Consider the following 13,080-nt stretch of genomic DNA (forward strand, 5'->3'; position numbering starts at 1 on the left):
GGTTTTGCTTTCAGAGAACTTTCTGGCTATTTCTCTGAACTGATGAGTTCCATCATGGACATATTTGTTGCTCTGTGCTCAGTGTTGAACCATGTGAAACCAGACTGGCAGTGAAATATTCCTGCAGTTATCAAGAATAATTAGAAAAAAGCACGTTCAACAGTCCAGAAAATGTTGGGCTATTTTTAGTCTATATGAGCCAGCTAGAGGTAGCATTAAATGAATGGAAGTGATACAATAAATGAACTATAAAGCACTCTTTGAAGTGGAACTCCTGCTCCCATCTGTTCAAAAATTGTGACTGATGGGTTGCTGGCTGCAAGTGACAGGTCTGGCTGTGCATGTGACAGTCACATGTCCCTGGTATTGAATTCCCTGCCCTGTGACGTCCCTTGCTTTGCTCACGGATTTTATTGGTACTCCAGCAGTGACAAAATGTTGCAGAAGACAGGAAAGGACAGGAAAAGGAAAGGAAAGACAGAGCATTTCAGAAATGGAGATGTCAGGGCCACCCTTTGACATGTGCAGTTCTGGATTTGAACACTGAGTGTTATTTCTCATTTTAATTCTCGTGATTTTTACCTGACTCTTTCTCTTTTTTTTTCTCTTTCCTTGTATCAGTCCTTTAATTCTGTTGCTGTTTGATCTTTCAGAACTACTTTTTGAAAAAATCATGGGGTTTTTGATAAATTCTCTCTATATATTTTGAAATACCCAGTACAGTTGCACCAAAACATGATGTTACATCAGGAGTAATTTAAAGCTGAAAAATGATCTTCCAAAACAGAATCAAGCTATACTGTGTGTCATTTTGCAGATCCTTTTGCTTTTAATTTCCTGAGTAAGCAACTGCATGGCCAGTGCCTCACCATGCAGTTCTTTTGGGGTTTTTTATATGTGCTCTGTGGCAGCAGGTTGCAGGACAGTTAGGCCTTTAATAACAGAAAAGTGAAATGCTTAATCCATAAATTTTCTCTCAGGTGTCAAGGGTGATAGATTTGCTAACATTCTCTTCTGAAGCAGATATTCATGGCCTAATCCATACATGGATTTAAAATTCAGTGGCCTTCTGTGAACGGAGTAATATCAGCCTGTTGTCACAGAGGTGGCTGCAGAAGTAAATAAACAGCAGTGGGAGTGAAAGTGGAAGTTCAGTCAGCTTTTTTGGTTGATATAGAGATTTTCTCCAAATGTCTCCAGTAATGGAAACTGTTGTGGTGAAAACTGTGGTGATGATGTGTTACATTTTATTGCCCCAACTCCAGGCCCAGGAAGATGCTGAGAAGCTGCGTTCGGTTGTGATGCCCATGGAGAAGGAGATTGCAGCCCTCAAGGAGAAACTGGGAGAAGCTGAAGAAAAAATCAAAGAGCTGGAAGCATCCAAGGTGAGGTGGAGCTGTAACTGGATCCTGTTTATATCCTGCAACATGCTAATTTGGTGCAGATAAGTCAAATTTTGTAAGAGAGAAAAAGTGTGTCTTGTGAAACTCTTCATGCCCCATACATCTTGTCTCCTGTAGCTCAAATGGCGTATTTAGCCTATATATATTTTTTTCAGTCTTTGTTTTGGGGGTTGGCAGTGTGTCTGTGTGTGTGATCTGTGCTCAGAGTAAATTGTACAGCTTTAGGTCTATAATAGAAAAAACTCCAGGAAAAATACCTGCTTTGCACCTGTCCGGCAGCCTGGCCTTTAGCTTATTGTCACACTTGGAGCCACAGAGACTCTGGAAGTCAGATTTTTCCATCACAAAGGCTTAAAGGCTGTAGCAGATGGAAGACTTGGTGTCCTGGGGCAGAAGAAGCTGTCCCACTGTCAGTGACAGTCAGAGCCCAAGGGCTGTCCTGAGCTCTGGGCTGGCGCCAGCACCTCCCGGCCTGTGGTGAGGGAGATGGAACAGCAGCTCTGTGCAGCCAGTTAGGAACTGCCTGAAGGCTTTTGTTTCCTCCAAGATAAAACCTCCTGTGATTTGTGACTCAGCAAACCATAAAACTGAATAGTGCCATAAAGAGATCTTTCACTGTTGTTCCTTGTTCCAAGATGGGATCTGTTTCTCCATCACGTCTGACAGATGTTTAGGTAACCCTGTCTTCAAAGGTTCTCACCAGAGCTTCTTCAGCCTCTGCAGGACTTTGTTAGTTCTTTGTTAGCTTTGCTATTTAAAAAACAAGAAGAAAACAATCTGAATATATTTCTTCAGTATTTCTTGAAATAATTGCTTTTCGCTGACAGATTTCCTTTCTTTTTGCAACAGTGTTTCATGAGTTGGAATGTTTCTTTTCTTGTCTGTCCCTAAGTTTTCTCTCTTCTTAGGCTCAGCTCAAGCTTGCCCCATAGTCCTGTTTTCTGACTACTGTTATTACTCTATTTTAAACCATCTCTACATCCTATTTATTTGTTGGCTTATCAGCACTAATTAAGGAATTGCTTCTCTGTCTGCTTTCCTGAGATATTTTGCCCCTTTGCCATCTCAGTGGTGTTGTGATCCAGCTGTTATAACTGTGATACACTGATGGGTTATACTTAGCAGAATTTTAATGAGTAATGTGTTCAGAAATAAATACAAGCACTGTGCAAGTTGAATATTTGTGATTTCTAGAAACAAACTTACCTTTCAGCACCCATCCACTACCTGAACAGGCGACACTGTCACTTCTAACAAGAAGGAAATTCCTGAGAGTGTCCCCAGACTGGGATGGTTGATTTTCCCTGTTTTTATTCAGGTTAAAGAACTAAACCACTATTTGGAAGCTGAGAAGTCATGCAGGACAGACTTGGAGATGTATGTGGCTGTTCTCAACACACAGAAATCAGTCTTGCAGGAAGATGCAGAGAAGCTGCGGAAAGAACTCCATGAAGGTACCTCCCTAATAATAAACCTCTCATTCTTTTTACTTAAGGATTCAACCCCCAACATAGCTGTTAATTATTTTCTCATCTCTTATTTGATTTGGATTTAAAGAAACTGGGAGGGGGAAGCAGTGTTTTTAAATGTGAAAGGCCTTAAAATCTTTGCTGAAGAGTTGAATGTGGGGTTCTTTTATGAGAGAGAAAAACAACAGAGCCATTCATTTTCTCGAGGGATGCTGTTGAATTTCTAAGTTCTTAAAGTATTGTAAGCTTCATTCTTATTATATGTGTCTTATTTGTGTATCATTATGATCATTATTTCCATAATGCAGTGATCTGGCTCCCCGAGGTGTGTCAGTGCTGGTGCTGGAGTGGGTGTGTTAATGGCAGTGCAGAGGAATGAAACCCAGAACCTGCTGCTGAAAGAAATAGGGATGTAGGAGACAGTCTTTTGAAACCATCACTACAAAAAATAAACTATTAGAACTCATGAATGGAGTTGAGGTGTTGGTCTCCTCATTGGGAAATTGTAAACTAACTGTCAGTAATACATCCCTAATCCCAAGCCAAGTTTGGGAATTAAGAAAATGTCTTATTTCATCCTGAACAGTTGTTGAACAGAGCCCGACTGTGTGATTAGAACAATAACTACTTTTATTCACGAAAATGCATCTCTTTGGCAAAGATGTTAAAACAATTCTGGTTCAGAGTGACTCTCTTTCTGCACAGTTTGCCACCTCTTAGAGCAAGAGAGGCAGCAGCACAACCAGCTGAAACACACGTGGCAAAAAGCCAACGACCAGTTCCTGGAGTCTCAGCGTTTGCTGATGAGGGACATGCAGAGGATGGAGATCGTCCTGACCTCGGAGCAGCTCCGGCAGGTGGAAGAACTGAAAAAAAAGGATCAGGTTACTGGCTGCTTCCCTCTTTTCCTTTTTGTTTTTTTGGGATGCTGTAGGTTTAATGTGGTGTAACAGGTATGGAAATCACACGTTGGAGACAAGTGTGTTAATACTTCAAAGATCGCGAGCTGACAGTTCGAACAGGAATCTCCTGGCAGTTTTATAACAGAAACTCTCCAGTATTTTAATATTAATGTATACAGTAACTTTAAAGGTAATGTTGCCAATAGTTAAATAGGTAATAATATCCAGAAATTAATCTTGAAGGAAGAAACAGTCATCTGTGAGGTGAAACATCTGGGGTAATGCTGTCAGGACAGCAAGTTTCACTTCTTTCTAGGTTTTTCCAGTCAAATAGGTGTAAATTAAGACCTTGGTTTTAAATTATCTTATACAAATGATTGTGTACATACTTTATGACTTAATGATCTATGATGTCTTTCTTTGGATTCTTTTCCCTTGTATTCCCTTGGCACTTGCTCTTTTCACACTTTTAGAGTTCATGCTTGTAAATGGCTGTTAATGGGCCTTCAGGGATGCAAATATATATATATATTCTGTACAACAGCTAGTAGCAGCTAGTTTTGTTCCTTATTTGATAATTCCTATAATAAGAATTTTCACCTAGGTAATATGTTCTTTGAATAAAATTATTCTAAAACATGAATTGGCCACTAAGCTTGGAAAGTAGGTTCTCATTTAAGTCAGTTTGGGTGCCTTGCAAAAAGAACACTAAATTTTTTAACTAAAAGACTATTTATGTGATAAACGCTGGGGTTTTTAACCCAAAAAATATTTTCCAGTGTCTTTTTTGTAGCTTAGTTTATCATGAAAGCTGATGTCATGACTGCTGTGGCAAAATTGAATCCCATTTTATTTGCATTCTCCATTGACCACTGATTTCTAGGAAGAAGATGATCAGCAAAGGCTTAGCAAGACAAAGGAAGAGAAGCAGAAAGATTCAGATGATGAAACAAAAGCTTCATGTTCTCTGGCCCCTGAGGAAACCCTTACCCAGCTCTCTAATGAAGAGGTAAAACCACTGGATCTTTCACTTGCACATTCCTCAGGGTGCTCATTGCAAATGCAAGTGCAGAGTTAGTGTCCTTCATTCTCTGTAGCTTCTAATTCTTATTAAGCAATAAAAACTCCTTGGAGGTGTACTTGAATATATAACTTCTAATAAAGATTGGAAGACAACACTGCACAATCCTGAGAGGTGTCCTTAAAAATGGTAATTTACATTTTGCATTCTGGATGTGAACTGCTGTTACATTTTCTTGGGCTTTATAAGCATGTTCTAACACACCTAAATATTCAGAATTATGCCAATTATATCTGAACATTCAGCAAGTGGTGTTGTGGCTGCTTTGCTAACCTACTTGTTGAATTCTGTACTTACCATTTCACAGGGTCCGTTTTGGTTTTGTAAGTCAAAAGAAGGAAAAATTAATAAAAACTCACTAAGTTTTTGTGCTACAGAAGTTTATTTAAGCTTCAGGAGACTTGAGAGTTCGCAGAGTGAGCCAGTATTTATCCTGGTTTAAACCTGTATACTTCTAGAGTCTGCTCTTAATTTTTATCAAGGATTTATAACAGTTCAGAATGCAGAAATAGCATCTAAATGTAGCTGAGATCCAGTTCTACCTTTCATCCTACAGTCAGGACACAACTTTCCATTACAACTGCTGTAAAGTTGTAAACTGACCCTTCTGTACCCAAATATGCAAATGAGACACGTTGCTGGTCAACAAAAAATTTATCTTCTGATGTTTTCTTTAATCTCAGTTCCTTGGATATGCTTTAGCCCCTTAATCACAAACATCTGTACAATTCCTAGAATTAAATATAATGGCAAATTTTACATTTTGAGAAAGGGCTTAGTTTCTAGAGTGTTTTGGTTTACTGTATGTTTTTGGTTTTGTTGTTATTTATGACCTTTTTAACTGTACAGAGTATGTTTGATGTGTGGCAATGAATCATATTGTCCATCATGTCCTTACAACTTGTCATAATTTGAGTTCTGAGCCCTTCTCTGTGGGGCACTTTGCAATACAAACAGATGATTTGTTGATCTTTTTTTGGTTATCACCAAACAGTTGTTGTCTGAATATACAGTTTTATGTAAGTCTGTATTCTCTTGACATTTTTATTATGAACTTAAACTCATATATATAAATGCAAATAAAAATATTATTGCCTAAAAATGATTAAAACAAGGCATTTACAACAGCCATAATCCAGTAGTGCATAATATATATATATTATAGATTATAAGCACCTATATGAAGTGCCAGCAGCCTGCTGGTCTGTGCTGGACTTATTTCAGAAGTGATAATTTTTCTCAAGAGGCTGGTTTTCAGTGTTATTTTCTTCCTGTGTCTGATGGCAAAGCAAAAGTACATAATATATTGGAAGGTATTTTGAAAGCAGTCATATGCTTTTTAAATAAAGCCTTGCTGCTCTCTTTTCAGTGCTACAAAAAATAAAAATAGATCAAGAGACTTAATGTGCCTCAGACACATCACAGGACAGTTTGTGTGACTTCTGGTGCTGGCCCTCCCCAGGATACCTTTCTGTTCAAGCCCAGCCTTTTCCCTTTTCATTTTATTTTATGTACAAATAATCTTGTGAAGAAAATATTTCAGTATTTTGTGAGATGCTCAAAGCAGAAGAAAGGAACAGAACGACAACATTCACTTGTCAGTATAGAGTAGATTTTAAGGATATCATTCTTTATTTAATTTTTTTGTTAGTGTGAAGTTTTTTGGTTTATGAAAGACTTGTGAATTTACTAGCGAAGGTGGAGTATTTGCCTTCTATTGTATAGGTTACAGTTGTAGAAGGGATATTGCAAGTTTATCTCTTTAGGGGAAGAAACATCTGGTTTCAGATATTGGAAGATGGAAGGTGACTGTGTCCTTGCTTGTCTGGCAGGAAGACAGATTCTTACAAAAACATTTTGTTAATGGAAGACTCTTTTTTACTTGTTTTATTTGTTTTTTTTTTTTTAATTCTAGCAGGCACATTGCAGTTCTCTGTCCTTTCCTCTGCCATCTTAAGCTCAGTGATCAGATGTTCTTGCCAAAGACAATTTAAATTTGCCTTTACCAGGTCTGATATTGGTGTCCAGCACTCCTCTTGTACCTTACCAAGATGGAATATGTAATTTTTTCTTCCTTGTTTTCCCATCCCAGGTGCAGGTGAACAGCACCCATGGCTCAGTCCATTCCCTGGATGCAGACTTGCTTCTTTCTTCTGGAGAGTCTTTCAATAAATCAGACACTGATATGTTTAAAGATGGACTAAGGAGAGCACAGTCAACAGACAGTCTGGGGACATCTGGGTCTTTACAGTCCAAAGCTTTAGGATACAACAACAAAGCCAAATCCGCTGGGAACCTGGACGAGTCGGATTTCGGGCCACTCGTTGGAGCGGATTCAGTGTCCGAGAACTTTGATACGGCTTCCCTTGGGTCTCTGCAAATGCCAAGTGGGTTCATGTTAACCAAAGATCAGGAAAAAGCAATCAAAGCTATGACACCGGAGCAAGAAGAGACTGCTTCCCTGCTTTCCAGTGTCACCCAGGGCGTGGAGAGTGCTTATGTGTCTCCCAGTGGGTATCGCTTGGTCAGCGAGACCGAGTGGAACCTGCTGCAGAAGGAGGTGAGTCCCCACTGCTGCTGTCACTGCCCTGCCAGGGCAAAGCTCTGCCTGCTTTGCTGTACACACAGCCAGGTGTGAAAGGAGAGAGCAGGGCACCATAACCTGCTCCCTTTGTTTCAGCATCACTTAAAGAACAGCTGCTTTTCCTAAATGCCTTGGAAACCACAGCACTCCCCGAGGGCTCCAGGGAGCTCTTTGAAAGCATGATCACAGTCACAGAATGGGTTGGGTTGGAAGGGACCTTAAAGACCATCCAGTCCCACCCCCTACCATGGGCAGGGACACCTTCCACTAGCCCAGGTTGCTCCAAGCCCCGTCCAGCCTGGCCTGGAACACTTCCAGGGATGAGGCAGCCACAGCTTCTCTGGGCAAGAGCCATAGGCAGCTCTTCACTTTTCCCTCCTGGAATGTTTCTGTAGGTAAAGCACATTGGATGTGAACAGTGTTACCTGGCTCTGCTCGTGGCACAGTCACCTTTACTAAACACAGGGTGGTTTTCACTTTGGGGAGGGTCTGGCAGGGCTGGCTGTTGATCTCACAATTGTGTGAGAGGGTGAAAAAAGATGGGAGAACTCCAAGAAAAGGAGAAAATGGGAAACTAAGGAAAGGGTGTTATAGTGGAACTGGGGATGACCTGGAAGGAGCAAAGCTAACAGCACTGCTATGTGTGCCAAGGGCTTTTGCTGAGGGTCCTGCTTGGGGTGCAATTTGGAAATGAGCATCCAAACTATGCATAACACACAAAGCTACCACAGAGGAAGCTTTAAGAAATTTTTAGGCACTTGAATCATCAGAAACCCGTTTCTGAGAGCCACAAGCAGCAGATTAGACTAAACCCTGTGCCAGTTTCAGTGTGGATGACCAAGTAAACTGTTGCTTCTGGGTGTTCTGCCTGTCCATTTTTCAGCAGCTTTACGTGATGCCAGTTCAAAGCTTGCATTTGGTTTCTTGCTGAAAAGGGGAGTATTTAGGGTTTCCTGTGGTTACTCTTTCAGAGGAAGAGAGGCCAAGGAGCAGAACTTTAAGGGGAAGAAAAGGAAGGGTGGGGGGAGATAACAATCCATAGTGGAAAACAGGACAAGATGGGGGTAAAAAAAAGGGAGTGTAAGAATGTAGGGAACAAGAGGCCAGATAAGGGACAGATGAAATGAAGAACTAATTATATTTTTATTTCCTTAACTTGTTCAGATTAAGTGCAAATCATTACTTAGGCAGTCTTTCCAAACCTGTTGCAAAGTTGCTTTTTTATTGTTGTTGTTTTCCTGCTGATTTGCTGTGTCTGGAGAAATGACAGCATCCTGATCTCAGAGCTGAGTTAAATCCCCTACTCTAAAGTATTTCCTTGCCCTGTTGCCATTCTGATGATGCTTTACTCCAACCCTTTCTTAGAATTCTGAGCAGAAAATGTGCTGCTTCCCCCATGTTGCAGGAGCACAGGCTGGGTGTGTGGATGCCACTCGGTGTGGGTGGGACATGGAGCAGCAAATACAAACACAGTTTCAACTCAAACCTGACTTGCAGCTGAATCTTTGACAGAACTTCCATTTGTCCCCCTTGGCCAAAACCCATTACAGTTCCAAACTGGCAGCAGGTTTACTCTTTGTTTCCCTGCTGCACACTTTTATTTTTGTCTCTCCTGTTTGGTTTTTTTATATGAAAAGGACACACTGAGTGACTTGATGAGCTCTTCCATGTCATGGCTTATTGCATTTGTGCTGAGAGTGGGACTCAAGCCAGGAAAAGCTGATATCCCACAGCTGATTCACGTTATCCTTTCCTTTTAGAGCAACTTAATCTGGCCATTACACCATTCTGCCACTGTCTCTTACCTGTAATATTTTGTGATCACACAGCACACCTGAGAGTGTGTGGCATTCCTGCATTCCTTGCAGACTTCCATGGCCTTTCTGGCAGGTGATAACTGTGTGTTCTGCAGGTGCAGAATGCAGGGAACAAGCTGGGCAGGCGCTGTGATATGTGCTCCAACTATGAGAAGCAGTTGCAAGGCATCCAGATCCAGGAGGCTGAGACAAGAGACCAGGTGGGATTTCTCTTCTCACTTTAGAAAGTTGGGGTTTTTTTTGCAGCTGTTTGAAGTGCTGAAGATGCAACAATGAGCCATTCTTTCGTTTTAACTGAGCAATGTCAACACACTTAAAATCTAGATAACTCATGACATTTTATTGGAATAATCTGATTTGTTGTTAGTGTGTGGTCATGAGCACCAATGTGTACATATTTCTGAAGGATTCACCTCCAAGAACCACTTTATCTGGTACTATAAGACTATGTAGTAAAGGCACTGTTCTATAAAAAGTGTTCTGCCCATGCTGAAGTCAGTATCTTTCATAATTTATATTTTAAAATGCTTGTCATGCATTAAATTCTATTATCTTTGATACTGGAAGAACTGTTAACAGCAAAGGGCCTCATCCTAAGAGCATCAAATGACTGTAGGGTCTTGGAGGATCTTTGTTTCCTGTCATGTACTGGAGAACAGTTTTCAATGAGTCATATTCTGCTTTGAAATAAGTGATTGAAGTCATTACATGGCAATGGGCCAGAGCAGCCTGGTGTCCCATGTTTCCTCAGAGGGATAATCTGTGCTGGAGGGTGTTTCAGAAGAACAACAAAGGATCTTCTGGGTTGCTGGACTTGGTTTTGTGGTTTGGAGGTGCGTTGTGGTTCAAGAAATAAATGCTCCCCAAGAGAATGGAAAATGAAATGATTTTGTTGTGCCAACCCAGGTGAAAAAGCTGCAGGTGATGCTGAGGCAGGCTAATGACCAGCTGGAAAAGACAATGAAGGAGAAACAGGAACTGGAGGATTACATGAAACAAAGTGCTGAAGACTCCTCTAATCAGGTACAAGCATTTGGTGATAGAGATGGTGGGAATATTGCTCTTCAGAAGGATGTAACAAGAACTCCTCTAGTGTTAGATACAGAGGGACTATTGACTGTAAAAGCAACACAAATGAGAATTTCTAGGGTTAGTTTTGCTCCACCTGAGTCTGCACAGTTTGTAGATAAATCTAACATGTCTCTGATATCATGCTACCAAATTTTGGCATTAAAATATCAACTCTAACCCTTGAAATCTGTTACAGAGTGATAATAGGAATTTGAGTAGTGTTTGAGTTTGGAAGTGACCTGTGTATGAAATTACCCAAACATGCTCTCAATTAAGTAATGCTTAATCTTACTGTTACCTTGTATTGTTGTAGAATAACTTAAAAGTTATTGGTTTTGTAAAAAACAATAAAAGTAAAGTTTTTGAAGGTGAGTGCTTTCAGAAAAAGGTACAAAAATTACCTTAAAAATGCTGAAAATTTAGGAAAAAACCTCTGCAGCTTCCTTTTAGTGCCTGTGAACTGGCTTACTTTTAAATTTGATTAGAGTTAACAGTTTATTTGTTGCTTAGAGTTTGGTAAATAGAACATTGGTATATATTATTGGTATAGAAGTACAGCATCTCTCCTTACTGCCTTGAGCTGCACTCCTGTTTTACTGAATGAGGAATTAACAGCATAAACCTCAGGGGATTAGTTTAAAATGTTTAAAAGGGTATTTATGACTAATAATAGGCAAGAGAACTTTGGGGGTTATTTCTTCTTCAAAATCTGTTTCGTGCTTTATTTCTAACATGTCTGGGTGGGTTTTCTTTTTTTTTTCAGATCTCCCTGCTTATGGCCAAGTGTCAGAAGTCAGAGAACTTCCTCAGTGAACTGCAGCAGGCGTTTCTGCAAGCCAAGAGGAGTGTCCAGGAGCAAATGGTAAGGCAGGTTAAACCCAAAAATCCTTGGCCAGCCCTGTCTGACCCTTGGAGCTCAATATGTTTGTAAAAGAGCTGAGCATCTTAACTTGTAAAGAGACTGGTCAAGTGAGCTGTGATGGCAAGTGCTGGACCTGGCACAGTTTGTGTCAGTCTGTTATAGTGTGTTCATGCACATTCATGTGTATGGAGATCCCTAGACAACATTTTTTCCCCTTATTCATTATCTACATTTCATGCCCCTTTAGTATCTTAATTTTACCTCAAATCTGAAGACAGTAGAATTTCTCCAGGCAGTTTTTCAGGGTTCATCACAAGCACCATCACTAGTGAATATTTTCTTGAGTTTTAGAGATGGATGCTCAGCGTTTTTACAGGTCAGACTTTAAATGTCAGCCTTAACACCCAGAAGAGATATGGATGGGAACTTCATTTTCTTAAACTATTTTTGAGCATCTTGTTGGAATTAAGCCAGAGAATAGGAGTAGGACCTCATGTTCTAGAGCTAAGCTTGACTTCCTTGGAGCAATTAATTCCCTCCTGTGTTAGAGTCAAGGTGGTTCTTTTTTCCTCCCTGGCACAGCATTTCTGGGGGACTAAGAGAATTCCTCCTCATGAATCGCAGGATTGCATTTCTGGGGTCTGAGGTTGTCTGTAGGACATCAGGGCACTACTTGCAGAGATGTTCTGTGGGAGAGCACATCTGAGGAGGTGCAGGAGACCCAGAAAATATATTAATCTGAACCTGCTTTTCATGCTGCCCACCCATGGCCCAGCTCCTGTCAGAGCTCAAGTCCCTGATTCCCCATACCAAAGCAACCATTCCTCTTGGAAAAGTTCACTGGTGTTTTTTCCTTTTATAATGCAGGCAGAGCATGTCCTCTTAATCCTTTTTCTTTACAAGGGATCATCTGTTTTGATGTTCCCCTCAGACAACAGTGGGAGGCAGACACCTACCATGGAAAGTTTCAGGAGGAATGCTTCAGGTTTTTTAATAACCTGCCCTTACAGCTGAGTGCTGTAATTTTAATAAACACTTTAATGAACATCACACTGCCAGTTCCTGAAACCACATGTGATTCCCCCACTCCTACCCCTCCATGAGCACAACCAGTTAATGGATAAATACAGAAGAAAAGTGGGAGACTGAGCAATGCTGTATTTATCACTTGCTTCCTCCTCTCTGCCTGTACAGTTAAAGTTGATCTTGCCTTTATTCCTGGTGCACAGGCCAGGCAAGAGGCTCATGTTGATCCACACCATCATTTTGTTTCCCTTCTTTACAAAGAAAATCAGTTCCCCAGGCTTTTGAAAGCATTTGCTGGTGATAGTAAATGGAGCAGAGGAGATCTGAGCATGACCCTAAGTGAGAATTTATGCTTTTCTTTGCACTGGAGGCTGTCCTGACACAGTCAAGGGAGCAGGTTTCAGAAGAGTTGGTGAGACTGCAAAAAGATAATGAAAGTCTTCAAGGAAAGCACAGCTTGCACGTGTCTTTACAGCAGGCTGAAGATTTCATCCTACCAGAAGCAGCAGAGGTAAAACATTTTTAACTCACTGACACCAAAAATGCATGTGACTGGGTCTCACTGGAATGTTGTTCTTTATCACAAAGCTGTCTCAAATAGCACAGTGAACAATAATTGGGATTTTAACCCTGTGAGTCTGTGATGTACAAAACCAGCAGCCTAATCCCACTATGCCATTGGTGTAAAATGATAAATGATAATAAAATGAGTTACCTGTGGCCTGATGGCTGCTCTGTTGTCAGTGGAGTGTGGGTTTAGCCCAGTTCAGCCAGTTTAAGCTGTGTTTGGTAACTGGGCACACAAGTGTTCAGTCACCAGGGCTCCAGTGCATTGATTCAATAAGTCAAGCAAAGTCAGTCACTC

The 13,080-nt window shown here is 40.7% G+C and overlaps 1 protein-coding gene across 3 annotated transcripts in view; it reads left to right on the forward strand.

Annotated features, from left to right (window-relative positions):
- The window catches only part of RABEP1 (rabaptin, RAB GTPase binding effector protein 1), a 47,402-nt gene that overhangs the window by 25,909 nt on the left and 8,413 nt on the right, over nt 1-13,080 (forward strand). For all 3 annotated transcript variants that reach the window (XM_027664496.1, XM_027664497.1, XM_027664495.1), the window contains exons 5-13: nt 1,266-1,385; nt 2,722-2,857; nt 3,578-3,756; nt 4,658-4,783; nt 6,948-7,415; nt 9,352-9,456; nt 10,163-10,279; nt 11,091-11,189; nt 12,586-12,726. In XM_027664496.1, coding sequence (XP_027520297.1) covers nt 1,266-1,385; nt 2,722-2,857; nt 3,578-3,756; nt 4,658-4,783; nt 6,948-7,415; nt 9,352-9,456; nt 10,163-10,279; nt 11,091-11,189; nt 12,586-12,726 — 1,491 coding nt within the window. The remainder of the gene's footprint in view (nt 1-1,265; nt 1,386-2,721; nt 2,858-3,577; nt 3,757-4,657; nt 4,784-6,947; nt 7,416-9,351; nt 9,457-10,162; nt 10,280-11,090; nt 11,190-12,585; nt 12,727-13,080) is intronic.

Source organism: Corapipo altera, unplaced genomic scaffold (assembly GCF_003945725.1).
Source record: "Corapipo altera isolate COAL_440 unplaced genomic scaffold, ASM394572v1 181b, whole genome shotgun sequence".
Classification (NCBI taxonomy): Eukaryota; Metazoa; Chordata; class Aves; order Passeriformes; family Pipridae; genus Corapipo; species Corapipo altera.